At 36.9% G+C, this 27,995-nt stretch overlaps 3 protein-coding genes across 6 annotated transcripts in view; 2 read left to right on the top strand and 1 right to left on the bottom strand.

Moving 5' to 3' along the window:
• LOC107655676 (ras-related protein Ral-A-like) overlaps positions 1 to 286 on the bottom strand; it is a 2,870-nt gene extending 2,584 nt beyond the window's left edge. The window contains exon 1 of the mRNA XM_016443246.1: positions 263 to 286. Coding sequence (XP_016298732.1) covers positions 263 to 286 — 24 coding nt within the window. The remainder of the gene's footprint in view (positions 1 to 262) is intronic.
• A 1,032-nt stretch (positions 287 to 1,318) lies between these two features.
• On the top strand, positions 1,319 to 5,930 carry med1l (mediator complex subunit 1-like). 4 transcript variants are annotated; one of them, XM_016443258.1, is made up of 13 exons: positions 1,319 to 1,446; positions 1,515 to 1,543; positions 1,630 to 1,701; positions 1,773 to 1,847; positions 1,932 to 2,008; positions 2,089 to 2,154; positions 2,820 to 2,931; positions 3,178 to 3,302; positions 3,396 to 3,511; positions 3,786 to 3,984; positions 4,110 to 4,210; positions 4,321 to 4,418; positions 5,524 to 5,930. In XM_016443258.1, exons 1-13 carry the CDS (start codon positions 1,327 to 1,329, stop codon positions 5,846 to 5,848), a joined length of 1,515 nt encoding a protein of 504 aa, XP_016298744.1. In that variant the 5' UTR covers positions 1,319 to 1,326; the 3' UTR covers positions 5,849 to 5,930. The 4 variants fall into 4 exon arrangements, with proteins under 4 accessions (XP_016298744.1, XP_016298743.1, XP_016298742.1 ...); XM_016443257.1 differs by having other exon boundaries at positions 4,113 to 4,214; positions 4,316 to 4,418; positions 5,524 to 5,928; XM_016443256.1 differs by having other exon boundaries at positions 4,110 to 4,214; positions 4,316 to 4,418; positions 5,524 to 5,928.
• Positions 5,931 to 10,256: 4,326 nt separating this feature from the next.
• The window catches only part of LOC107655697 (F-box/LRR-repeat protein 7-like), a 37,806-nt gene continuing 20,067 nt past the window's right edge, over positions 10,257 to 27,995 (top strand). The window contains exons 1-2 of the mRNA XM_016443272.1: positions 10,257 to 10,454; positions 18,653 to 18,751. Coding sequence (XP_016298758.1) covers positions 10,418 to 10,454; positions 18,653 to 18,751 — 136 coding nt within the window. The 5' untranslated portion in view covers positions 10,257 to 10,417. The remainder of the gene's footprint in view (positions 10,455 to 18,652; positions 18,752 to 27,995) is intronic.

Raw genomic sequence — 27,995 nt, 5'->3', positions numbered from 1 at the left:
CATCAAGTTAAACTAAATTAAAATGGATAGGCAACATATGAAATTTTTTATTTTGTTTTTAGTATATTTATTTTATCATATAAAGTAACATTTTTTAAATTGTTTTAGTTATTTATTTTTCACTAAAACGATTAAAAAATATATTATTATACATCATTGTTTTGTTTTTTATAATTATAATACAATACAATTTTTTTTTTTATATCTTTCTTACCCCTCAATAACTGTTGTTTTTAGTTGAAGAAGATATAGTTCTTGAAACCTCTGAAGTCACAAACTGAATCATGGTTAATTTAATATCAATTCTCCCACTTTCTGTTAATAAAGAGTTTAAAAACAAGCAGCTTTGTCACAATTACAGTAGAAATACTGGAAATAAAATTATGCAATATAAATATTGAAAAAAAAAACTAAGCACACAACATGACGACTAATACTTAAACTAAAATTAAATAAATACTGAATATATAAATAATAAAAGCTCATTTAAAATATCAATAAATGCTATAATAGTGTATACATAATGTTAAATAGCACTGGTCTGGGTGGGGTTACAAGTGACTAATGCTGACAAGTCAACATCACAGCAAAACAAAGCGCTCCTCTGGATCCTCAGGTTACAGACGACACTGCCTTCCAGTTCATCTCCAGATGCAGCCGTGTTATCTTAAAGTTCAAGCAGCAAAGAGTCGAAAGAGATGATGCCCAACTGAGGCCAATCTATAGCATTAGTGGTGAATGACTGATTCATAACACATGTGGTGTAATATGAGTGTGTGCGTGTACATTAGTACATCATATATGCCTGTGTGTGTGAGACTGTGTGTGTATGTATGTGTATGAAGTTAGTTTATAGAGTTGATCATATATAGCAATAGAGACTCAAGCACGTAAGGTCACGTAGTCATTTTAAAGCATTATCTATTGATTTGACAGCTTATTTATATGACCTAATATGTGTATTTATTAATATTCATTTAAACTAAATGCTTAATAATAATTGTTAAACTAAAATTGCTTGTGTGTAATGGATTGATTATAATGTCATACAATTATTTTATATGATTTATAGAATTATTATAAGTAATTATCATTAAAGCTACACGATTTCGTCATTAAATATGTTTTTTATTTATTATATAGTGACCTATAATTTGGAGTAAGAGAAACTGGGGGAGGGACTTAATTGTGTTGGGTGTGTCCGTGTCACGTCGCTCGCATCGATGAGTTCCGTATTTAATTGCAGTTACTTCCTTTAAACTCTGTGCAGCTGTCTCTCATCATTTAAGCTGACAGACTCCTGGTTTTTGTAGATTGGCGTCACATATGAGCCCCACAGAGACGGTGTGTTACCTGACAGCAGACCTGTTTTACCTTGAGGTGGTGCTGCTGCGGGGGGGGAGAGTGGAAGATGTGAGGGTGGCCCATCACGGCGAAGCTCCTGTGGTGAGACCATGTGCTTATAATATTGTGAGTCTGTGAAATGCATTAACGTGGTTTGGTTTTGTTCGTAGTCCAGCCCATCACTCCTCCAGTTGTTGAGGTGAATCAAAATATTCTTTATTTCGAGAGAAAAATGCATTGAAATATATTGGAGTTGGAGTAAAAATGCTTATCATATTTCCACAGGATGAAGAAATTTCAAGAATTCTCTCTAAAGTTGGATGATCTTGCCTCTTTTTACATCATCCCGGGAGACAGGTATTGCTTTCTGGTTTCTGATTTTAGGTAACAATTTGTGTATTTCTCTAATTATGATTGTGCTCTGGCAGTGATGTCAAGACTAAAATCTACACCTGTCTTCGACACCTGGAAACCGATCTCTTCAAAATATCCCATTTACCAAGGTGTGGGAAACTAGCCGACATGTTACATGTTTCTCTAGATGAAAGTCTGTTCTCATATAATGCAATGAGCACGGTCTCCTCTAGGTCTCTGAGAGAAAGTGACCTTCACGTTGACCTCATCATGAACGGCAGGATTGGGAACGTCCAGCCAGGCAAAGAGGGTACGCAAGGGAAAACCGTGTCGGATCAGCATGTTTTATGTGAAATATTAAACTCTTCTTTCACGTCTCCTTCCTCACAGGAACCCCAATGACAATCGAGTACTACATTAGTCCATTAGATGTTCTCATCAGGCTGTCAAACACGGGTATTAAAACAGTAACTTTGCACAACTTCTAATCTAGTGTTATTTTAGTATCTATATATTATTAAAGAGTTTTTGAAACTTTGGCTTTTTAAGGTTTCTTTAACATTGTTTACATTTTTTTTTTTTCAGGTTTCATTTTAGTTTGTTTTAGTAACTTTATGTACATTTGTCATTTATTAGTTACGTTTTTTTTTCTTCTTTCTTTCTTCAGTTTTAGCAATTTTAGTAGCCATGTTATTTGTGTTAGCTGCCAAGTCAGCATTTCTAATTTGTTTAAATGTAAGTTTTTTTTTTATTTTTTTTATCTAAAATAAAAAAATATATATATTTTAGTTCTATTATTTTTAAGTTTTAGTTTTGATTTGTCAACAACAATTCTAATCAGTCCAATCAGATAACTATAAAATACCCAGTAGCATCAGTTTGAGATTCTATTATAGTTTTTTTTTTTTAGATTGTTTTAATTTTAATTCAGTTAAAGTTTTAATTGTGTTTTCATTTTTAGTATTTAAAAATTAATTCAATTTTTTTAAATTTTATTTTAGTACATTAAGTTAAACTAAATCAAAATGAGAAAAGTAAAAAAAAAAATTTTTTATATTTTAGAAATTTGTTCAATTAATATTTATTTTATTTAAAGTAACTATTTTTTTAATTGTGTATAGGTGAGGTTAGTGTTGGCCAGATGGCTCTGGTAACAGTGGGAAGCAGTGACGCCTCACACAGGCTGCAGAGGGCATCTCTGATCTCTTCTCCACCTCAGGTCGACTCTTTCGGGTGAGTACTGGAGTGTTTCACACCAGCTGTCTTCACAAAGTGTGATGCTCTCCTAACGGTTGCAGGTTGAAGTACAGACAAGGAAGTGGGACATACTTGTGCCCTGAACAAAGGCTCTTTCAAACCTTCCCAATTCCTTTTAACTCTAGTCTAGCTCTATAGAGAGAAGAATGAATGGTGCAATATTGATTTTTCTGACCCTTATTATATCAGTCAAGATGAAATCTTTATTTTTGTGTGCTCTAGGTTTCCAGTGTTTCAGCCGCTCACTGAATCCTGCTCTGAATTACTCCCTGCCACCTTTCTTCTCAAACTACAGCCACCGTTACCCATGCTTATGTCCTTCATAGAGAAAATGGGCAAAATCACAGGTGCATCATACATTGAGAGACACTTAAAAATCGATTGTTTTTGAACCATATCATGTACCGATGCCGAGTAACCGGCCTCCAAACATTACTCAGATGGAGTTATAGCTGAGAAACCCCAGCAGGTGGAGCCTCTACCTCAACTTCTCTTGAACACCAGCAAAACGCTGAGCTCCAAGATCTCCTGGACAGACGGGGTTCAGTTTGTTGTGGTCTGTTTGCAACCCAAGCCACTATACTTTACATAAACAGCCACGTTTGCCATGATAATCATATGAATACTGCACAGCGAGATTACGGGATATTCAGAACGTTTGTTTGGTTGGTTCATTACTGGCTACTCTACAATATTTGCATTGAATTCTGCTTGTCATTCTTTGCTGCTAGAAGATGTTTGTTTTGGAACAGCAGAAGCAGACGTTCATTCATTTGCTCTTCTCTGTTTCGGTCTTATTTACCTTGGTTACTGTCTTTAATGTTTCTCAGCCATTGCCTGCCTCTGAGAACCACAGTTATGTGTTCCCTGGGGCCGTTTGGGGCCGAGAGTCCTGGAAAGGAGCCTTAATTCACACAGTTCCCTTCACACACCCCGGCCACGTCCCTGCCTTACTGGATCTCCTTCGCCATCAGTCTGCCATCAACCTCCTGCTGGCAAGCTGCTTCAGTAACCACAGCCAGCTCATAGGTCATTAATACAGCTTATTCATGCATTCAGCTGGCAGTAGACTGGCAGCACGTTCTCCTGGCCTTCTCAGGCTCATTTGTCGTAACTTAAGATAGAGTTTTTGCCTTCTCTCTATTCTTATACAGTAGATGCTGGCTTACTGTATGACCTGAGATGTGAGATCCTTCCAGAATCAGACCACTGCATTTCTGTTACATTCAGCCTTGATGATAACAACCACCTGGCTGTTCGTAAGGACCGTTACACACTATATTAAAAATTAAATTCACTATGCTATAAATGCAAATTCATTGCGTGCTATCTGAAAGGTTTGTTGTTTTTTCTGTGCTAGTTCAGGTGACTGTGGTGGACTCTCATCAGATGAGCTGCAGACTTCTGATGCCTGATTTTGTGGATCATAAATTGGACGACTACATATCCAGAGTCCTTACACGGTGAGTCCAACATTTTGCATCACTATTGCACATGCTCACTAATAATGATGCCATTTTGCATATGCAAACTGTTTTGTTAATCGTATCAATAACAAACTCGATACTTAAAGGCTTAGTTCATGCAAAACTGAATATTGGCATCAGTTATAAAAATTCTCTTCCTCACCCAAAACTTTGCACGAGTTCATAAATGTTACTGCTGTAAACAAAGCAGCTGTGCATATAAACACTAATATGCATTATACAGAGGCGAGAAGCAAAAAAAAGACCATGTATTATTTGCTGAAAACAGAACGATACTTAAGAGATACATTCATATAAACCCTTCACCCCCAATTCAATATTCAGGATTTTCTGCTCTGCCTGCTACAGTATTTTCTCCTCTTTGCATCAGTCTTCAGCGTCTCTGGACTCTGTTAACGGCCGTTTACCGACTTCGTAATATTTCCACACAAATGACATTTTGGAAAATGATTGCAATGCAGTTTGTGCAAATCTGGCACAGAGATCGGCTGAAATTACAACCGTTGCATACTGTGCCGTATTTAGCGAACGTTTTGTAGAGAAATGAAAACCGGTCGCACCACAACAATTATTTGCACTCACACAAATGCTCCAAAATATATTTTTAGGTCGCACAGATTAAATTTCGGGAGCATATGCGACCAAAACGGTCACAATTTCCTGCATAGAGGACATAAGATATGGTCAACAAAAGCTCAAACGTATGTGTTTGACGCGCGGAGGACAGAAATCTCTCCGGTTTCATTCAGAATATCTTCATTTGTGCTTCGAAGATGAACAAAAGCCTTGGGTTTGAAAGACCATGAAGGTGAACAACCTGATGGCAGAATTTTATGGTGGAACTATCAGCTTACAGCAAAAATGAGGTTATGTACTGATGGAATCCTCTGAAAGCTCTGCAGATTTCCATAGAATTTAAACGCCCTCTTATTTGTAGAGTCCAGACCTTCCATGTTTACTAAACATTTTGCTTTCACCTTCCTGTAAGCATGTAGTGCTCTCAGATTTTATGTGATTAAACTCCCTCTGTCCTTGAATCCTCACTCACTCTTGTTTTTTGTGTGTGTGTGTGTTTGTCCAGATGCATGTCCATCCCCATCACGATGAGGGCCATACGCAGGAAAGTGGCCAGCCAGACGACTCCTCCCGTACCTGCAGCTGACCCAGAGTCCTCGGCTGCGATGGAGAGCGATATAATCCGTGCCGTCCACCCGTCTGCCTCCGTCTCCCATGAGGCCGTTGAGGATGAGAGCGTGGTCTCTCCTTCAGGCCGCTATCTTATGTCTGTTGCTGCCCCAGTGGCTGATAATGCGAATACAGATGCTGTTGCTAACCGTTCCCCCTGTGCTTCTCTGGCTGTCTGTTTACACTGGGTGACCAGTGGACTTCCTGCAGAGCTTCTATAGGATGAGGAGAGATTTTACTACAGAGAAGTTTAAGAGATTTCTTACACTATTTTAGACAAATCTTAAATCGTTAAATAAAAAAAAATCTTAAATAAAGGTGTGTTATCTTAAATGCTTATAGAAAGCTGTTTTATCTCATGAATGCAGGTCTGACTACTAGAAGTTAACAAGAAATCAGAGCTGTTCCTGGTCATATTGTGCACAGTTTGTCAGTGTGCATTTATTCCAGAAAGAAAAAATACTTCTTGCGGAATAATCTTAAACCATTACTAAACAAACTGCTAAATCCTGCATTTTAAAATGCATTTGTTTCAGGCATGGATTGCTCCTGACAGCGCTGCAGAATCTAGCTAGTGGTTGTGTGTGGGACACCCTTAGCATTTCTGCCAGGGTCTGAAATTAACACTCCACCAAATGCATGAAAATCAGTTTTGGCGAGTATCTGAAACTGTGTTACTTGCCAATTGGTGCAATTTATTGAATTGCATTTTGAAAAATGCAACAAGTGCCAACCATCTTCCCAAATATGTAATGAGAATCACTTATAAATCTGTGCTCAACAAAAGACATGCTTTAGAGTCTCCCTATGGTTTTCCACCACAAAAGCCTATTTTATCTGTTAACTTATACCTGTGATATTCATAAGTAACGTCTGCTTGTACCTTGTGGTCCGGGAATTTTATTGCCATTTCAATGCTTAAGCCACACTTAAAAATGGTTTAATCTAACTGTATAAAATAAAACATCCAACCAAGTGCCATTTTTAATTAAGAATATTTTTAAAAGGCCCATGAATATGTGTAGCTTCAAGGAACATTTTCCATGTGATAATGTAGAGCATCCAAGTGCAGTTATTACAGGCACACAACTGAAATAAGTATATAAAGTACTTCAAAACAACTATGACAATACTATCCGTTATAAATGTGACCTATAAGCATCAGTTGCGTTGCTTCAAGGCCATTCACAAATCCATAAAAAAAGTGTCCATTGTATGCAACCCTCAGAATCTCGCTGGAAGTAGTAGGTCATCCAGATACTTTTCGCCTAATCTTTTATGAGTACTGTGAATTCAGACATGCTTCTGTTTTTCACCTAGTGAACAGTGTTGGGGATTGATACTTTTAAAAGTAATGCATTACAATATTGCGTAACTTCCTTAAAAAGTAACTTGATTGTGTTACTTTTTATCCAAATTATTGTTACTTTTTCTCATCTTTCTAATTTGTATTATACATTGAATTATTGCAGGTTTGTGCCAGGTTTTGCATTTCTGTTTTTGTTCATTTTGAGGAATACTGAATCTGTTTTTGTGTAAGTGAGATGAGTAAATGCATGTAGACATTTAGTCTAGAACTACAATATCATGTTCACACAGTGCACACAATGCCTCTGCACTCCTGATTCCTCTCAACATGAGCACAGGAGAACTGCAGTCAATACATGAGGAAACAAAGTAACTGGCATTACTTGAAAAAGTAACTCCGATATTTTCTTGTAAATTAAAAAGTAATGCATTACTTTACTAGTTACTTGAAAAAGTAATCTGATTACGTAAAAACCCCAACACTGGTAGGGAAGTATGTGATGCCTGAGATGCCCTGACATCACAGGAGGTTGTTTTTTAAGACCTGACACCACTGTTACGAGGCTTTATGGCTATTAGTTAAAGTTTCAGCAATAAAAACAAATGCATTACTACAAATGCTACCTTTGGGGACTCTGGGCAAATGCCTCCTCAAAACAGTGTGTTTTGTTGACTAATGATTTGCACCCCATCCTACAAAAGGAAGAAATGTTTAATATGACTAAAACCTCAGATTTTGCAACTTCAATATCTGGCCTTTAATGTTGTAAGTTCTCTCCAAATCTCAGGTTTCACAGCCATTTTCAAAACCACATTTGAAGCACAGTTTGCTCAAGGGTTTCTTCCTGTTGTTGTGCTATCACATCTGCACGTGTGTCTGTGTGTGAAAACCACATTTGAAGCACAGTTTGCTCAAGGGTTTCTTCCTGTTGTTGTGCTATCACATCTGCACATGTGTGTCTGTGTGTTCCAGCCTGCATCAGTAGAGCCCCAGAGACGGGAAGTAGATAGCGTTCTTGGGTTGCAGAGCGTTTGGCTGTAAACGCTTTCTCTGGCTTGGCATTTGACCTCAGTCCAACAGACTGCTGATTGGTACCATGCAAGCCAAACAGACCAGTCACAAGTAGACGCTAAAGTTTTTCTCAAACTGTTCCAAGTAAAATAACTTTTGTGCAACCCGGCATGTTTTACAGACTGTGCTCAGATCAGTCACTGGTATTTAGAGAGATCTCTTTAAAAATGTGTGGTCCGAACATGAAGTTGTAAGAACTTTGGCAGGAGTCTATTCACCTTTTGTCATAATAGGAATTTGATAAAGAGAGAGATGTTGACTTCTAAAACAATACGTGTCCACCCATTCAGGGCCACCAGCACAAAAACACAATGTCAGCACTTGCAAACAATAAGAAACTCTGTATCGTCGCTACAACACAAAGGTCACAGGCATTTACTAATTGATGGGAGTTTCATGGAAGTAATTCCTTGACAAAAATACCCGTGTGTATGATTCCTGTTTTGTTCAGAGGCGTCCGTTAATAGTCCCAAACAGCTTTATTCTGCACAGGAAGCCTAACTAACAATAGAACACACAGTAAGAATGCAGGCTAAAGGAAACATGTCCTGCCACTGATATTAATATATTATTTTATTAATGGCCCCTCGAGTATAACACAAGTTTGAAATGCAGCAATACTCAATTCAGTTTATATTAATCCAAATATGTTAGTGACAAATGTGTTCATAGATGCATCTGCATTGCAGTGTCAATTGGATTTCTTTCTTTCATCTTAGACTACATTATCACAGAACTAATTTTACTTTTCTCAACCATTTTGGCAATGTATTTTCATCAGATTTTAGTGTACATGAAGTCAGTTTTCCTCAAGTTCTCACATGGTCCACTAAACGTTGACTACAAAGTGCATATTATAATGCAATGGCATTCATCAGGTTTTCTGTCTTGAGTCTTAATTCAACCCTTCCACAATTTAAGGCCTTAAAAGATCTTAAATTTGTGCAGCAAGTCTTAAATTCATGGCATTAAATGTTGCATGCATTGCAAAAAAAAAGTATTTTTATTTAGTTTTCCAATAAAATTATTTAAGCACAAAAATTGAACATACAAAGGTCTAGTTTCCTGAAAAAAAAAACTGTTCATACTTAAAACAAGAACAAATATCTGTCAGTGTGGAATGAAACAAGAAGTTTTCAAACCCCAGAGGCAGTGCCAGATATTTGTTCTTGTTTAAGCATGAACTCAGTTAATTTCAATCAATTTCTCATAAAACAAAAAAGTCAATATAAGAATCTTTAGACATTTGCACTGGAAAACAAGACCAAAATCCTGATGAAGAACATTTTTTTGCAGTGTCATGAGGTAAAATGATCATTGAACAAGTAATGGAGATTTATCGGAAGCTGCATTTTTAAACTTTAAAGCATTGCTAAGACATTTATGTTTAGAGACTATATTGACATATTGTGTTGCATTCTATTTATTCCTTAAATGTTCTTTAAAAAATTAACTTGATTAATACACTTTAAAATGCTACTTAAGTGTCCGATACTTAATATTATATTGTATGTAGGGATATGCCGGTATCAAATTTTCATGTTGCGATTAATTGCTAATGTTTTTATCACGGTATACGGTATTATCACGATATTGAACTTTAATTTAAAAAAAGTGCTGTCATAATACAGTATAACAGGTTTAATAACTTTTTTCTTATAACAAAAATAACAACATTTAAATGCAATAAAGCAATACAGAAAAATGTATAAAGTTAAAAGTTTTACACAGATTAAAAGCAGTTTAGCGCCCTCTGCTGTCAGAGAGTGAAAGTGCGCTTTCATCCAGAGCGTCTCTCACATGTTCCGCCATGTGCTTCTCGTCAGCGCTTGTTTACATCAGAGTGCGCACGTGTTTTTCACGCAGCATACAGCCGTGTTGTGCATTTTGACCAGTTGATGGGAAAAGTATTCTTAAAATGCATTCAAAATTCGGAATAATTTGTAATATATAATTATTCACGGTATTTAGAAGTGCCCACGATAACAATACCGTGCATATTCATTACCGTGATATATCGCATTACCGAATACCCGCACAAGTCTAATTGTATGTATCATTTTTTCTCATACCCCAAACATTATCCTATAAACTTTAGATGCACTGTCCGTGAGTGCTGCATGCTGATGTGTGGCATTTTAAACTGAGGCTCTCTTTAAAGCTGGCCCAGCCCCTCCATCTCGTCCTCCTACAGTCGCAGTGGAAGTGAGTGAGCTCGTGCGGTTAGTTCTCTCAGTGGCGCTGATTTCTCTCCGCTCTCGCCAGGACTGCTGGGTTCATGCTCGCGCACGGTCTGCGCTCTGAACACATGCATAATGGAGCTATACGTTTTGTCTGCTCGAGGACTTTGCCCGTGTAATCTGACTGCTTTAGATTTGTTACTGTGAGGAGAGACTATGTGTTCTTCGGGATGGGTGCGAACAATGGCAAACAGTGTGGAAGTGAAGGTATGTGATCTCCAAGAACTACAACACTTCACTTTCTGTGAAATTAAATGCTGGTTTTTAGTAACTGGCATGGATTTTTGGTTGTAGAAATAAAAAGTTGCCCTCGGTGTGTTATAAATAAATATAATAAGTATAAATAAATGATGCACATTTTGATGAAGTCTAAAATGAGGGGAATTGCGCAGCATTGTTGATAAAAAAAAAAAATCGAATCTAATAGGCAAATGTAAAAAATCACAAAGAAATGGTACGTGTATTAAAGCACAGCTAAATTCATGAAGCTAAAACATAAGTGATTGTAGCTAACACCCATAAAACGTGGTATTAAAAAAGAAAAAGAAAAAAGAAAGAATAGTCCCTGTCAGCACAGAAGTCATCCTGAGACGCACTTGTCTCTGTGTGGCTGTAAAACAGCACAAATCACTGAAGCATGTTACGAATAGACAGCTTGTCTGCTTTCTTTCCTGGTGTTTTTGGGGGCGGGGTTACCTGGCAAAGGTATCTGCGGCCAGCAAGATTAAACCACGCCCACAACCACTGGAACGATACAGGCCACACCCACTACATAGAACCGCGACAGATGCAACACAACACAGTATTCCCTTAAGTCAATTTAATTATGAAACTGTTTAGTACTTTTACAGCTTTCGAAGCCAAAACATTGTTCTTCCAACAAGCCTCTTATTTTAAATTGCCATCTTCTTTCTGCTAAGGATTTTAGGACAGTGTTATATTATATGTTTATTCCATTTTCATGTTAGATCTTTCATCTTGCATTTTAGATACATTTTTTAGTTTTAGTTTTTAGATTTTAGTACATCAAGTTAAGCTAAATGAGAATGAGAAATGTTTCCTTGGCAACTAGCTGAAATAAAATAAGTTTTTATATTTTATTTCAGTTAATGTTTATTTTATTTGAAAAAAACAAACAAAAAATGGTTTAGTTAACTATAACCATACACTGTAAAAAAAAATCTGTGACATTTACGGTAAAATACCGGCAGCTGTGGTTGCCAGAACTTCACCGTAAAAAATATGGTAGCAACATTTTAGGTTTTACAGACTTAACTTAAATTCACAATAAAATACAGTATTTCATTAACTGATGTAATGTTAATAAACAACATATTAAACAGGTTTTTACTGTAGCATTTTTACAGTCTTTTACTGTTAAAATCACAATCATTTTTTGATTTGCTGCTTTTGACCAGTGATCAGTCACATGACAAATACTCTGAGTGCCCATGAAGCACAGATGGCATTCAGGGGGTTTGTTTGGAGGGTGGCAGAACAAGCTTGACAACACTGGACTGTGACTGGAGCATTGATGGAGGGAAGTGACATTAGAAGTGATCCGGAGATGGAGGAAGAATCTAGCAGTAAGAATACAGGAGTAAATGATTGGAGTAATATTGTCCATTGTAAGAGAAGGAAACTTAAAGAATGAATTGGGAACTGATCGTGAAAAAGACAGGATGCTGGAAAGGACATTTTCAAGGACATCAGATTTGAAGATACTGATGAAGTTTGCAAATAGTAACGTGATCAATGCAGTAAAACTTACCAAGGCTTTAAAAAAAGCAGTAGGTGATATACAGAGTGACTCTAAGAAATGGAAATCTTCTAAAAATAAAAAAACAGCAGAAAGTGGTACAGTACTGAGTAAGAGAGCTTGGTTAAGGGGAGTAATCTCTGGAATTCCAACTGATGTATCCACTGATACAGTAACATATCGGGGGCTAAGGTGATTGAAGCGAAAAGACTGAAATGAAGGCTCACATGTTGATCAGAATCAGTTCCATGGTGGACAGAATTATGTAGCAAAGCAATTCAAGCTAGAAATAAGGCTTTTAAAGCGTACATATTTGATAACTTCATTCTATATAAAAAAGCGCAAGTCAATGTGAGAGGCTGCTAAGAAGAAGTACTGGAGAAATTATGGTGATTCTGTAGGGGAGAAAGTAGATGTCAGTGAAGTATGGGGTATGATCAAAAAGATGGGTGGTTTTTAAAGAAACTTTGGTCTGCCTGTTCTGAGTAATGTGGAAAGAATAGCTGTGACTAATGAAGAAAAGGCAGAAATATGGAGAGATATTTTTTTTGGAGAGATTCTCCATATCTGGATAAAGGCAGATATGGAGAAGGTTGTTCATGCTTTTGTGTCATCTCGTTTGGACTATTGTAATGTGTTGTATCTGGGTTTGAATCAGCTCTCTCGCTCTCGTTTGCAGCTTGTCCAGAACTCAGCTGCCAGCCTTTTAACAAGTACAAAGGGGCAAGAGCATATTACTCCTGTGTTAATCAAACTGCATTGGTTACCTGTACGATACAGAATTAATTTCAAAGTTGGTTCCAGTCGTGGTGTTGAAAGTGCTTTATAAATAAAGTTTGAGTTGAGTTGAGTTGAGAAATGTTAGCAGAGGCGTTTGTTAAAGTGCACAGTAATGATAACATTAGAAGAATTGAAAATAAATAGATGGCAATAAAATATCATTTTATGGAGTAATGACCATCGTGATATGAAATTTACATTTGTTACTATTATTATTTATGTATTTTTCTTTTATTTTACTATTATTATTTTTCATTTGTTTTTATATTATTCTTATTATTCGTATTTTTTTCCCCCCCTTATCTTTCTCTGTACAGCACTTTGGTTCCAGTCGTGGTGTTGAAAGTGCTTTATAAATAAAGTTTGAGTTGAGTTGAGTTGAGAAATGTTAGCAGAGGCGTTTGTTAAAGTGCACAGTAATGATAACATTAGAAGAATTGAAAATAAATAGATGGCAATCTAAAAACATCCAAATATCATGATGGAGTAATGACCATCGTGATATGAAATTTACATGACATGAAGTAAAGAAAGAGCTGTTGGGGGAGTTAAGCAAAGATCTCCAGGAAAGGATGAGAATGATCTGATTTGTCTTTGAATTTTATATCACGTGTTTTTAATAAAGTGTGGAGCACAGGGAGACTTCCGTCCTCATGGAAACACAGGGATATTATCCCTGTGCTAAGAACAAGCATAATGCTACAAATTATAGATCTATCGCGTTGAACTGAATCTACAATATAAGATTAAGAATGAAAGATCTATACCTAAGGAGGTTGTTGTTCAGCAGTATTTGGATACTCCTCGATGCTCCATATATTCCTCAGATGGGTCAAAGCATCCTACAGCAGCGCATACGGCTGCAGCTGTATTTATTCAGAGACTCCGAGTCAATATTCAGAAAAGGACAACCAGTTATGCATCCGTTTTTACAACAGAGCTGATAGTTGGCTATTCAATGGGTGGAGGACGTTAAGCCAGTAAGGGCAGTTATTTGTTCAGCTTTAAATAGTTTTATTAAGTGGGCAGTCAACAACAAGACAAGAATTAATATATGAGATATTTATAAATCTGCTCAGAATACAGAAAATGGGTATAGCCCTGAGGTTCATATGGGTGAACACCTGCACGTGTGCGAGTACAAACAGGCAATGCAACAAATGACCGTTGAAGTAAAGCAGAAATAAAAGGAAGAATTAAAGAACACATAAATAAAAAGTGTCAACATCAGACTGGATTATGTATATCCTGTAGTGAAGCAGAGACTATTGAGCATGTACTCCTACATTGTGCAGTATTTACCTAGGAAAGAGAAGAGTTGATTAAGAAATTGAAAGATATAGGTTTCATCAATTCCAATCCATCAATACACCATAAGTTGGCTTGTCAGCCGCCATAAAACAGCACAAGAAGAAGAAGAAGAAGGGGGTTTGTTTCAAATAAGCAACTGCTACTGAGATGAATGGAAATGCTAACAGATCACTTTTTCCAGGTGTTGTACACTTCCTAACCATAAGGGGAAATAAGGGGAATATTTGGGAAACTTGTTTGGTAACAGTAACCATTTGTGTAACTTCATATGGCACAGAGTAGATGTTTGTGTGCAGTTCTGATCCCTGAAGCAACCGCTGATATTTACAAACAGTCCTGAGCTCCTGATGGTGTCGTGCAGATGTGTGTACTTTATGCAGTTTTGAGTAAAACTCAACACTCGTGGGTGTGTCAAACTGCTCACAGTCAGCTCTCTCTGGCCTTGTTCACATCTGCCATTAACATCTGCTCTGGGAGATTTGATCATAAGTGTTCAGGTGAAACAGATCATTGTGTACCTGATAGTGATGTGCCTCAAAGGCACCTCCTGTGACCACCTCTGTAGTCTGATTTTGTGACTCACAACTATTTTAAGCTTACCATAAACATGCCAATTCAAGCTGAATATAAATGTAATCAACCTCTTGTTGAGATCAGCAGCTTTACTGTTTCTCTCTGAGTTGAATAGACCATTTAATGGATCTATAGTGATTCACTTTGCAAGTGCATGTGTGTTCATTCAACATGTTGGCATTTTGTTTTAAAGTGTGTGAAGCAATTACAGAAATATGAGTTCGAATCCATAGTTTATTTTTCCTTCGGACCACCATGATCTAAGCAGGTGCAAAGTATTTTTGGAAAACGGATAATATAACTGGCTACATTTTTACTTGAAATGAACTTCACGCTCATTGAGCTGTTTACATGCAATTGTACTGAATATCATGTTTAGTGCAACAGCACAAATCAAGGCAAATGTGGGAATGTGTGCTTAGGACAGTCCTTCTCTTTCAGTCTCCATCTGGAATACTTAGGAGTATTTGAAATTTCCATCATGGAGGAAAAGAGCTCTAATATGACTTATGGATTAAGGTCATTGGATCAAAAGCAGGACTGGCCACTCAGGCCATGAGTGATGAAACGTTTGTGAACGTTCGAAGGAAATCTCCTTTGTCATTTCTCCCTTTACGTGATGGGAAGTGGCTGTGCTTGGGATGGCAAACGACTGACAGCTTAATGATTCAGATTTATTCTCACAGTCGAGCAGAGCTCTTTTCTTCCTAGTTTAGTAGGAGAAAGTGGAGACTTTTGGATTTTCCAGACGTCATTTTTGCAGGTCAGAGTTCAGTCAAAGTTCAGCGCCCGTCTAAGAGCAAAGGATCTCAAATCAATGATCTAAAGGACGTTCACACTGACAGTGATTAAACTGCTGTACTGTTGGTTGCTAGTTGCAGTTTCAGCTGCATCCCACTGTATCAGGTGATGGATCTCGTAAACTTTGACGTCTTCTTTCTCGCCCATTGAAAAAAAAAGATCTCAAATAGTCAAGAATTTCCATATAAACAGCTTCATTCCATAACTTAAACAATATATCAAATAATATTACATGGCTTGGCTCTATATTGTTTTGCAATTCTATTACATTTTATCATATATATATATATATATATGTGTGTGTGTGTGTGTGTGTGTGTGTGTAATATTTGCAATTTATTTAAAGGTTACTTTAAATCAGTTACATTGCTTAATATTCATATGAAAATTTTTAATAGAAAAAAAAATTATTATTTATTTATTTTAAATAGATCAGTGGTGTGAATTTTCAGATTGTTTTGAAACCATCTTAGAACATGTATTTTATGTGAGAATTTGTCGCTGGCATTACTGTCACAAGTCACAAATTCATGGTTGGTAATAATGTCAAAAAAGTAAATAAAAATAATAATTATAATAATAATAATAATAAAACTTACCATCAGCTTTTATTGGAGGAAAAAAATTGCTTAAAGGTATCGTTCGGCCAAAAATGGAAATTCTGTCATCATTTGCTCACCCTCAAGTTGTTCCAAACCTCTATGAGTTTCTTTCTTCTGTTGAACACAAAAGAAGATATTTTGAAGAATGTTGGTAATCAAAAAGTTGATGGTAGCCATTGACTTCCATAATATGAAAAAAATAAATAAATACTATGGAAGTCAATGGGTACCGTCAGCTGCTTGTTTATGAACATTCTTCAGAATAACTTCTTTTGTGTTCAACAGGTTTATTTTTGGATGAACAATCCCTTTAAATTCAACACTTTTTGTAAGTCCTAAAATCAACATTTAGAGAATGACCTATCTCTGTGTTTACCCTTGTGCTGAACTGTAAAGCTGTCATTGTGAATGCCCATTTTCAAGAAAGTGTGTGCATGCCACAATAAACAGGTGAGAGCTGACCTCTTCATTTTCCTGTATATTGTCACCCTCATGTCATCTTTTATACATTTCAGGCCGCATTTGTATACATCATTTTTTAGTACTGAGTTGTGAAAATCGCCTGTAGAACAGTACCAAAGCAAATATCTGTGGTTTTAGCTCTTGATTCTGAGTACAAACGCTGCTGCGTCTCTTTTAGCAACAAAGTAATACAGTTTCATCATCCGTTTTGATTAAGCTGAAGACTTTGTGCTTTGTGAAAGCTTTGCCTAGCAACATCATAATAACAGCGTCCGTATCTGTTCGTAATTCAAGGCGTGCAAAGCGACTTGACGGATGAGTCCCATTCTGCCGACTACAACAGGAACTGAAGCAGATGTTGTGGCTCACTGATGTCACTGCAGCACGTAACAGTGTGTTCAGTGCGGCTCACGTTATTCTGCTGTTTTTCCGTCGTGACCAAGGTGATAAGAGTTCATTGAGTCATTCAGTGCATCAGCGCTAATCTGACAGCTTGTTTGAAAGACCTTCACACAACAGCTTTCCAGCGTGGACATATGTTGGCAACATTTCGGGCGTGTAAAGGGGCGTTCACACATATAGCGATTTGCAGCGACTAACACTACAGCAACTCCGTGACCTCTTTATATGTGTGAAAAGAGCGTTAGTGAGTGTTTCTGTGTGTTTACTCCTGTATGGATGTGTGTTAAGAGCGCGAAGAGGAACTTGTTTACAGAGAGAACGGTGTTTGTGGGATGAAGCTGTGCTCTGCTCACATGGAGCCGCTTGTGGTTCACGTTTATGACCTGACTGAGGATGACGTGCCATAAACCAACCCTGCCAAATTAACACACATGCACACACTCACATCTTCTTCTACAGAAAGTAAGACCTTTTCCATGGACCTCAACTTCATAATGGTTTGTTTTTTCTTGTCAAATAAAAATGAGTCTGAAATTCATCACATTATGCAATTAAAATGGGTTTTGCCAGAAAGGCCAAGCTGGGGTGCACTTTCCATGAAAAACTCACTGCTTAACTACCATAATACAATTCATTACTGGAGAAGTTAACTAGCTAGTCATGACTGTTTCTAGAAACCATAGCAAGTAGGTCCCACATCCATTGTTTGAAACACTTTGGTCAGGAGCTAATGACATCACGCTCGTGGTGGCCTAATAACTTCTGCTAATTAATCAGTTTGAGACTGAATTAATGTCAGAATAACAAACTGGAGGTACTAGTGTGCACTCTAAAATTTGACACAACAGGGGGGTTAAGATTTGCTGGTGAGTAGCATGGCTATGGTGGGCAACCAGCTAGACCAACACCAATCAAGCACTCGCATCAACCAACATGGAAATTCATGCAATAAAAAAAAAGTCAGGCGCTTAACACTGGCTTGTCCCTGCGAGTGGGGAACCATAATCTAAAGGGTGGTGGTAGTGTTGTTGATTTATGTCTGGATCTCCGTTCCAGGCTGTGAATGACCCCACTTTTATCACAACACCAATCCAACTTTAAAATCCACAAATGTGAACTAAAGTGCAAACTCTTAAAAAAAAACATCAACCAAATACAAGTAACAAGCCGTCACGAATGGTCTCTGCTCGTTCTCTTGCACAGTGGCCAAATATGTCCTAATGTATGATAGATAAATCTGTCTTGGAGGATCATAGCGAAACTGCAAACTCTGCCAGTGTTGGAGATACTAAAGTAATTTCTTCCATCTATTGTTCCAGTCACAGATATTGTCTTGGCAGGAAGATGTTTTGCTCAGCCTCAGAGTGTTCCTGATGAGTACTGAGTAATGAGTTCTTCTCGAAATCTTTAATCATGAAAACCTCAGACCTCGCTCTGCATTAGGAACAAGAGGAGGTTCCTTGCTTTCAGAAATGGTCCAGCAAGTGAATGAGTGATTGGGCCAAAATGTCCGATCGTGCTTTTATTGCATCTGTTATAATATTGACTTACAGTGGGAACCGTTGCACCCCACCCTTCTGTGAAACTGCACACCAGGGCTCCCAGAGCTGGCTGATGGAGCCGACCGTATATATTGTGAATGCATGCAGTCAAGTATGATCTCAAAAATGAGCTGTTTTCACAAAACGTTATTTTCTGTTTCGCTTCTGTCCCAGGCAAGGGTAGCTCCAGTATCTCCTGCGATGTCTCCGATGTGAGCTCCAGCACTGATCATACGCCCACCAAAGCTCCCAAGAATGTGGCTACCAGTGAAGGTAAACCATCTGGTCTTCATTATGAGCCAAAATGCCTGCTAAGTCCCATTTGCTCTTCCTTTCTGCCCTCTCTCTCGCTCTCTGTCTTTATGAAATGCTTATCATTTTGTAGCAAACTTATGTGCTCGTAGGATATCCTGGAAATTGAAAACAAACTTGGCATTCAAAACTAACTTGTGGGCCGTTTGTCTTGCAAGCGAGCAGATTGGAAAAATCCCCAGGGCAGGTTAATATCTGGAAATTAGCTGCAGGACTGCAGAGCGTGTGTGGCTGTTTTTCTTAGAGGTTCTCTCGAAATTAGGAAAACATCATCGAGATGTTTTTACGTTACAGTGGTGTGGATTGCACCCTTTGCATCCCGGTGCCGTACTGTAAAAATAAGACTAATAAAAAAGACAGTAAATCTGTTAATCCCTATGTGAGTTTGGCTTGGCTTATGCATCATAGATTCTCATGTACCACAGGACCTCCCCAGCAGATATATTCCACATATAGGATCACTCTAGAGTTGTTTTGTAACCTGATAGGACTAGCAATTACGACGTTCCTTTCCATTACGGCTAACCATTTGACCCGTGTTGTTATATTTATCAGTGCATGTTTAAACAAACTCATTCATTTATTGGTTCCATAGCCTTTTTAGTTTCATTACTGTAAATCATGCCTGCAAAAAGCTTGTAATTATTTTTACTGTGTATTTGGCGTGGGATCTCTATCTGCTGGGTGCTGAGAACTGAGCTCAACCATCACCTCGTCGCCAACCGCATACGTATGTTGATGAAAACTTTATGCAGTGTATTTGTTTTTGTCTGGACTGTATAATGCTTTACTCTACACACAGGCGCTTCTTACTGCTCAAGCTTGAGTTCACATGTCACTGCATTGCAAAACGTGTTATAGACTAACTGATAATGCAATGCATAGTGTATATTAGCATAAACCGTCTTTGTCTACGGTCTGTTTTCACTTGCATGTGTACTACTGTCATAGTGAGCAAGTTACTAAAAGTTAATTAAACTGTCAACATGTTTATAGCTATGAAATAAGTTGAATTGTTTATATTTTTATAGCTAATTAAGTTAGTTAAACTGTCAACAAGTTTATAGTTAAAGTTAATTAAACTCAGCATTTTTATAAGTAGTTAAGTTAAACTGTTGACATGTTTATAGCTAGTTAGCTCAACTGTCAACAAGATTATATAGCTAATAATAATTTATGAAGTGGTTTACTTGTTTATAGCTAAAGTTGATTAAACAGTCAGCATTTTTATAGCTAGTTAAGTTAGTTAAACTGCTAACATGTTTATAGCTAAAGTTCAACTATCAACAAGTTTATGGCTAGTTAAAGTTAGTTAAACTGTCAACATGTTTATAGCTAGGGAAATTAGTTAACTTTCAACATTTTTTATAGCTAGTTAAGTTAGTTAAACTGTTGACATGTTTATAGGTAGTTAAAGATAGTTCAACTGTCAACAAGTTTAGTGCTAGTTAAAGTTAGTTAAACTTTTGACATGTTTATAGATAATTAAAATGATTCAAATGTCAGTTTATTAGGATTAAAATGCAGCTGCCAACAAATTTATGGTTAGTGAAAATTAGTTATACTGCCTTGATGTCTATAGTCTAATGTTAGTTAAACTATTTTTACAGCTAGCTACAGTTAAACTGTCAACACATTTACTAACTCTTGTAATGTTTATAGGTAGTTAAAGTTAGTCAAACTGTCTTCTTGTTTATAGCTAATGTTAATTAAACTGTCAGCAGTTTTATAACTCATTTGTTATGTTTCAGATAGTGCAATTATTTAAACCTTCATCATGTTTATATAGTTAGTTGAAATTATTCAAATGTCAGTTTATAAAGATTAAAGTTCAACTGTCAGCAAATTTATAAAGTTAGTTATTCTGCCTTCATGTTTATAGCTAGTTACACTGTCGACATGTTTATAACTGGTTGACATATCGACAGTAGTTAAATTCTTGGCATGTTTGTAGGTAGTTAAAGTTAGTTAAACGGTTGGCATGTTAATAGCCAGTTAAAGGGGTCATATGATGCGATTTAAATTGTTCCTTTCTCTTTGAAGTGTTACAAGCTCTTGGTGCATAAAGAAGATCTGTAAAGTTGCAAAGACTAAAGTCTCAAATCCAAAGAGCTATTCTTTATAAAAGTTAAGAGTCAGCCACACCTACCTAAAACGGCTCATTCTAACACGCCCCCACATGTCTACCTCACGATGTGGGAAGATTTGCATAACGCCGCCCAAATGTTCACGCAAAGAAAGGCGGTGTAACTTTTAGTCTCGCTGTAGTATTGCTGTTGCCTCCATGTCGTGAAGACGCTGTGTGTTTCGTTGTGAAAGCAGTATGTGGAAAATAATGTGTTTTTTGAGCCTTAAACAGCATAAACACATTTCATTACACCAAATACACCAAATAATGTTCTTTTTAGCAGCATCATATGACCCCTTTAAGATATTAAATAGCTCAAACATTTGAAAGCAAAGTAGGTTAGAGTATGTTTTTGCAATACATCATCAAGATGTTTAAACTTAAGAATTCACATGAATCCGTTCTTTTTAACTTATCTTTATACTGTGTTGAGATGCATATTTAAATCTGACATTTCGTTTTAGAGTCAGTATGTGGTTGGTCACCACCACAGCTCCCTGGAAAGCTGTTTTCCAGGTTGACTCTGTTCTTTATACACTGTTATACCCACCCTACTCAGGCTTCACACCAGGGAGTGTGTCCAACTCCATATTGTCCCCAAAATGGGGCATCTGGTGTGTGTGTCAAAAAGAGTGAGCCAGGTGCTAATAGAGTGTGACCCGTGATTATGGTCGTAGTCATAGTATTTCATAGTTTCTTGGCGCAGACAGGTGGAACAATGAATATCAACAAACATTTTGCTAAGCAACGCCCGGCATTAATGAGTGCGACAAAGTGTGGTGGACAGGGACATGAAAATGAGGTTAAAGTCAATATTAAGAGCTATGATTAGATGTTTAAGCTGTGTGAAAAACTTGGAAACTATTGCCCCCTAAACTTAACAAAGGAATAATGTGATCATAAAAAGTTGAAATGTTAAGCACACAGCACTGGCCTTTGTACATGATAGGGAGCCAGGAAGGGAACGAAGCTAGTTGCTAAGAATCTAGCTGCTGTTTAAAGTCAACATGAAACAGCATTCGCAACGCATTTTAGTTTTTATAATGTGAAGTTTTTACAAGTGAAACAGAATATTCAAAGGGATAAAAAAGGGTGGGACTTTGATTGTATTGTAAAAGGAAGGGTGTTACTGAGTGGAATAGTGCTAGACAATTATGTTAACATGACCTTCGACAAGTTACGTCACTTGAATAGGAAAGTCATTTTAGAGCGTACAGTTGTGGTCAAAATGTCACAGTTGCAGTATCTGCAAAATGTGAATTATTTAACCAAAATAAGATTATTAAGTTATTTTTTTATTTACTACAGACCTGAATAAGATATTTCACATAAAAGATGTTCACATATAGTCCACAAGAGAAAATAACAGTTGAATTTATAAAAATGACCCCATTCAAAAGTTTACAAAGGCTTGATTCTTAATACTGTATACCTGGATGATCCACAGCTGTGATTTTAGTTTTTTTTTTTTTTTTTTTAGTTGTTCATGAGTGCCTTGTTTGTCCTGAACAGTTCAACTGCCCGCTGTTGCTGTTCTTCAGAAAAATCCTTCAGCTCCCTCTAATTCTTTGGTTTTCCAGTGTCTTTTGTGTATTTGAACCCTTTCCAACAATGACTGTATGATTATGAGATCCATCTTTTCACACTGAGGAGAACTGAGGGACTCATACGCAACTATTACAGAAGGTTCAAATGCTCACTGATGCTGCAGAAGGAAACACCATGCATTAAGAGAAGATCGGGGTAAATTTAACTTATTTTGTCTTCTGGGAAATATGTAAGTATCTTCTGGAGCTTCTGAAGGGCAAAAAAACAAAAGAAAGATATTTAGTCAAAATAAGAAAAATGTGCACATCTTCATTCTGTTCAAAGGTTTACACCCCTGGCCCTTAATGCATCGTTTTCCATTCATTTCTTTCTAGACATTAATTAAATTAATTAATTAATTTACTGGACTTTCTTTTTTTTATCTCTGTTTTGTCACAGATGAAGTCAGTCAGAATGATTTGTTTTTATGAACAATATTCAGATGTGTGTATATGCACAAACACTCACACACACAACGTAAAGACCTTGAATCCTTCTATATTTATGCCTTTAGGGCGGGATGAAATCCTCTTGTGTGGGATGGCGCTTCCCACAGGATAACAAACACATGTGAGCGTGTCTGAAATGTCAGGATATTTCATACTGTCAGTCAGGAGACTGTTCGGCCACAGCGATGTGTGCTTTCTCCAAGTATGGATATGCCACAAACACATAATGCCTGGACGAATGACAAAGCCTTGGCATTGTGAACGTCCAACTCTTGCACTGTGGGAAATCACATATGTGTATGTTGTGGAGGCCGTTCACCATATTTTTGGGTGTGGTAATTTTAGTAAAAGAACTTGCTTTTCTGGGTTCTACTACAAACATAATAAATATACATCCTATGATTGCATTATATTTAAACATGATCCCATGGTAGTACAGGGTCTAAAATCAACACTCGCACACACAAAAATGTCAAACATGAAAAAATGTGGATTAAAATAAAATGGAGTATGTGGCCATAATTAGTTAAGTAAATAAAATGGAGCAACTAACCCTAAATTTGAAGGAATCACAATGTAAAAACGGTAATCTAATCTTCACCGATCAAAGAAAGAGATACAAATAAATAAAAGGTTTCTCATCTCTTGGCAAATTTTCCTTCAGTGGAAGTTTTATATATATTTTTTAATATTGGCGACTCGTTTCACATAATTAAAGTATGAGGAAGAAAATAGCAACTGGTCGTAGCACTTTTGTGACAGGTCGTTTATTGTATGCCAGCTTATATACACAATTATTGCCACTACTAAAAACAGCAAATAATTCATTTACAAAAGGATAAATATATTTTAATGCAATTTGCCAAATACAATTTCATGCCTGCAAATGGATAATAATGCTTAACAGGGAACATATTGTGCTCTTAGCTTGAACACTTTCTTCTCCGTTTAAGATTGAACACTGACTGGCTTTCCAAAGTGTGGGAAAGTCTCGAACCAAACCATAAAATGCCCAAACCAAACCATTAAAATGCTGAGAATGTCTTGTGCCAACCCTCCTACCATCACTCAAATAATTCGGGCCTCGAGGTCTATATTTGTAGGACCTTATCGAATGTAAGAAGGATGATGTTCCTCTATGGTATGCTATTTTGAAAGACTGAGCGCTTCTCAGTACTGTCGAGGTTTGGTAGCGAACACACATTTTGAACACCTGCAGCCTTCATCTGTTTTCCACAATCTCTGAGGCATCTGGTTGTTCAGCTGGAAAAAGGAACAGGAGATAGACCACCCTCACTCATCTGAACTTCAGGGGATATTTGAGAGTTTATGTCAAAGAACACCATGACGCTAATAAAACCTCTTTGAGCCTGTAGATAATGCTCAATGGAACATCTCAAATATCTTATTATATGGAAAACATCTAAAAGTGGGACGATTTTCTAGTGGAGAAAGAAGGAGGACTTGCTTTGCCATTTTAAAAGGAGTCTCCTGTCTCTGTTTTTCAAGATAAATTCAACACAGATAGACTTCTCAGCTTATGAATAGCTAAATTTAGCTCGTTACAAATGGTCAATATGAGAGAGAATTTCACGAGGTGCTTAACTAAAGTAGTTAAAATGCTCACAAGTCCACATTCCTTGTTTGGGATGTGGTTCAAAATATACACCATAAGGAATTGTCCCCGGACAGTTTTCTTTGGCTCCCTGTGTGTTTGAGGTGTGGTTTCTCTACAGATTGTTCAAGGACGAATAATAAATTATGAGACCGGAGCTGTTAGCACAGGAGGATTATTAACCCACTTTGCGGTGCCAGTTTTCTTCAGTGAGGAATTGATCATTTTTTTCTACCCCTTTCAAAGAGCTGTATTGAGGTTTTATTTTTAAAGACTTTAATGTACCATGTAAGCATACTGTAAATTTCAGAATTGAAAATTTCCCCCGTAGGACCATTTATCAGAGATTCGGCTCAGTCACAGTAGCTACTAATGGATAAATAGGCTACTGCTATTCCTAAAAAACTCAAGAAGATTCTGTATTTCTGAACTAACAATAGGAGTAAGATATAGTAAAATCTTGTCAAATTTTCTTATTTCACATGCCAAGAGTGCTTTACATCAAGTACTAAAATGAAAACGTTTAATTTTAAGGGTCAGAAAGACAATATAAAAAGAAATCCGAGAGAGTTAAAAATGTCAAACTTTGAAACCGCTTCAAACTTCCAGCTTTTTAAACTGCTTTCTCAAGTCAACATGGAGTTTGCCTTGACAAACCTTTGAATCTATTATCATTATTATCATTATTATGCAAAATAGTTATATAGATGCATGCTCTGTAGTATGTTTATGTTCTTCTATTTCTGTAGTGACTATCTTAAGGCATTCTAAGAGATTCGAATCGCTGTTACACACAGGGACTGAAGTGTAAATCCTCTCATATATTGGAATTTTCTTAGAACAAGTTTATCTCAAATAGATGGACTTTCCCTTCCTCAGACAAATGCGTGGGAGAATTCCCAGCAGGACTCATCTACACCCTCCTCCTGTGCTGCTTCTGCAGGAGTGATATGCGGACTCGTGTTTCTATCTCTCTGTCCACGCTGTGAGTTTATCAGTCCGAGCACTGCAGCTCAGTCTGTCTCTGCTGTATTTCTCTCTTCTCATGGGCTCCGGTTATTAACAGCTGTTTGCAAGCTTCTAGATTACTAACAGTCCCTCGTCATATTTTTCTCATCATACAGATTTGCACAATGTGCGAGGTGTCATTGTCAATCTTCTCTTGTGCAGACAATAGAAGTATGAGTGGAAATTTGTTATACTGGGCTTCAGAGACCTGCACTAAGGAGTAATGGGGTTTTAAAGTAAAGCCAGGTGACAGTACTGATTACTGATGGCTAGCACTAAATAACAGCAGACTGGACAGTTCAGCCCAAGGAAAACCTATTAATCAACTTCTCCCGATTCAGACCGATTGCATTGCCAAAGACATTCAGCTTCAGTACATAGCCTATTGCTTAAAGAGAGATGTGGGAGAGTATGGCAGATTTATTTTGCTGATGTGGATTAAACGGTACGGTAAGTCAAATGTCGTAACGTAAACCTGGCATGCGGGAGTGTGCGGTTTATGCAGATGCAGTTTGGTATATCCATTTCTTAGTGACATTTCCATATTTCATTGGGAACTGGCTACAACATTCTATGAAGCAAACAATTATAGGATCTACCTTCTGATGGTTTATTGCTTATATTTCAAATACTAATGAATTATCTCTATGTCTTCAAAACAGTTAAATGACAATTTTATGCATCCACACTGAATTTGGATAAAAGCATATGCATTTATATGGTTCGCAGTGGACCAGCATGATTGTAAATGTGATATTGTTTTAATATCGCAGTTCAATAAACAAGAAGTTAATATTGAGTAACTTAGAATTTTGGACACAATATTCATCTTTCTGCATCAACAAAAATGGTTCTAAATGAAGCCAAAGCAGAATCGACCGTTATGCATGATCGAATCAAGTGTCATTGAATCATTGACTCAACTGATTTATTCAAAACCACTGAATCGTTCAGGAACAAATTAAGTGATCTGCTGAATCCGGAACGACATACTATTTTTGCCATGTGGCAGAAATATTAAGAGTAGTATGCAGCTCAGAATTCAGCAGATCACTTATTTTGTTCCTGAACGAATCAGTGGTTTTGAATAAATCAGTTGAGTCAATGATTCAATGACAGTCACTTGTCTCCAGACTCTCCACCTACTAGAGTAATTTTCAAAATGCCCTGCACATATTCAAGATACCCTGCTAATTCTCAATACGTCAAATGTAAAACTGGGCTTGAAGGAAATGTTTAGCACTGTGTAGCCTTACTAACATAATTTGTCTAATGTTTCCTGTTTAAATCTGATTTGTTTGTATGAAGAACACCAGTTATAACGTATATTTAATTATACTCATTTTGATGTTATCTACTTTTGGTGTGCTACTATGTTTAAACAGTTTCTATGTGTGCATTCTTAAGATCTGTTTCTGTCGATTTGACCCTAAGAAAGTCAAACAGGTTTAGAACGAGTAAATAATGACAGAACATTCATTTTGAAGTGAACGTCATAACTCAAATTCTACAAACATGTTTGCTGAAGTTGAATGAAAACAGATTGATGTTATCTACTTTTGGTGTGCTACTATGTTTAAACAGTTTCTATGTGTGCATTCTTAAGATCTGTTTCTGTCGATTTGACCCTAACAAACTCAACGTTATAACTCAAATTCTACAAACATGTTTGCTGAAGTTGAATGAAAACAGATATTGAGGTTGCAGTCATGTTTACACAAGACAGTGAAAGCTGTAGAAGCTGTTGAGCTGTATGTATGTTAGATTAAATGTGTTCATGTGCATGGATGAATGAGCCTGCCATGTGGCTAATTACACAGGAGCTGCAGGACGTTGACATCATAGCAATGATGATTGGCTGATGGTACCAACACGTTCACAAGTGACTATCCTGAGCAGTAACTTGAAAGGCAGTGTATGGGAAAAGAAAATAGATATTTATGCTTTTAAGTGTCCTCCAAATAATATATGTCACTGGCAAACCATCTACTATACTATAAAGAAATATTAGCTCCCCATATACCGCAGCTTAAGCACCTCTTTTGTAGTCTTCTTAATTAGCTTCTGATGTGATGCAGGTGTTGCCGATTCAAATACTCCACCCAGACTCGTGACTAGGGATGGGTATCGTTAAGGTTTTAATGGTATTTCTACTCTTATTGATACTGCTTATCGATTCGGTACTTTAACGGTATTCTTATTGGTACTTTTTGTTTTTTATATATATATATATATATATATATATATCTATATATATATATATATATATCAGTCTGTCTGTATCTATCTTTGTTGTTACGTTTCATCCCTTGATCTGTCTGTCTGTCTATCTATCTTTGATGTTACACTTCATCTATCTATCTATCTATCTATCTGTCTGTCTGTCTGTCTGTCTGTCTGTCTGTCTGTCTATATCTT

The sequence above is a fragment of the Sinocyclocheilus anshuiensis genome, unplaced genomic scaffold (assembly GCF_001515605.1).
Source record: "Sinocyclocheilus anshuiensis isolate Anshui unplaced genomic scaffold, SAMN03320099.WGS_v1.1 scaffold631, whole genome shotgun sequence".
Classification (NCBI taxonomy): domain Eukaryota; kingdom Metazoa; phylum Chordata; class Actinopteri; order Cypriniformes; family Cyprinidae; genus Sinocyclocheilus; species Sinocyclocheilus anshuiensis.
The sequence above is the reverse complement of the archived record's forward strand: the minus strand, read 5'-3'. Positions and strand labels throughout refer to the sequence as shown.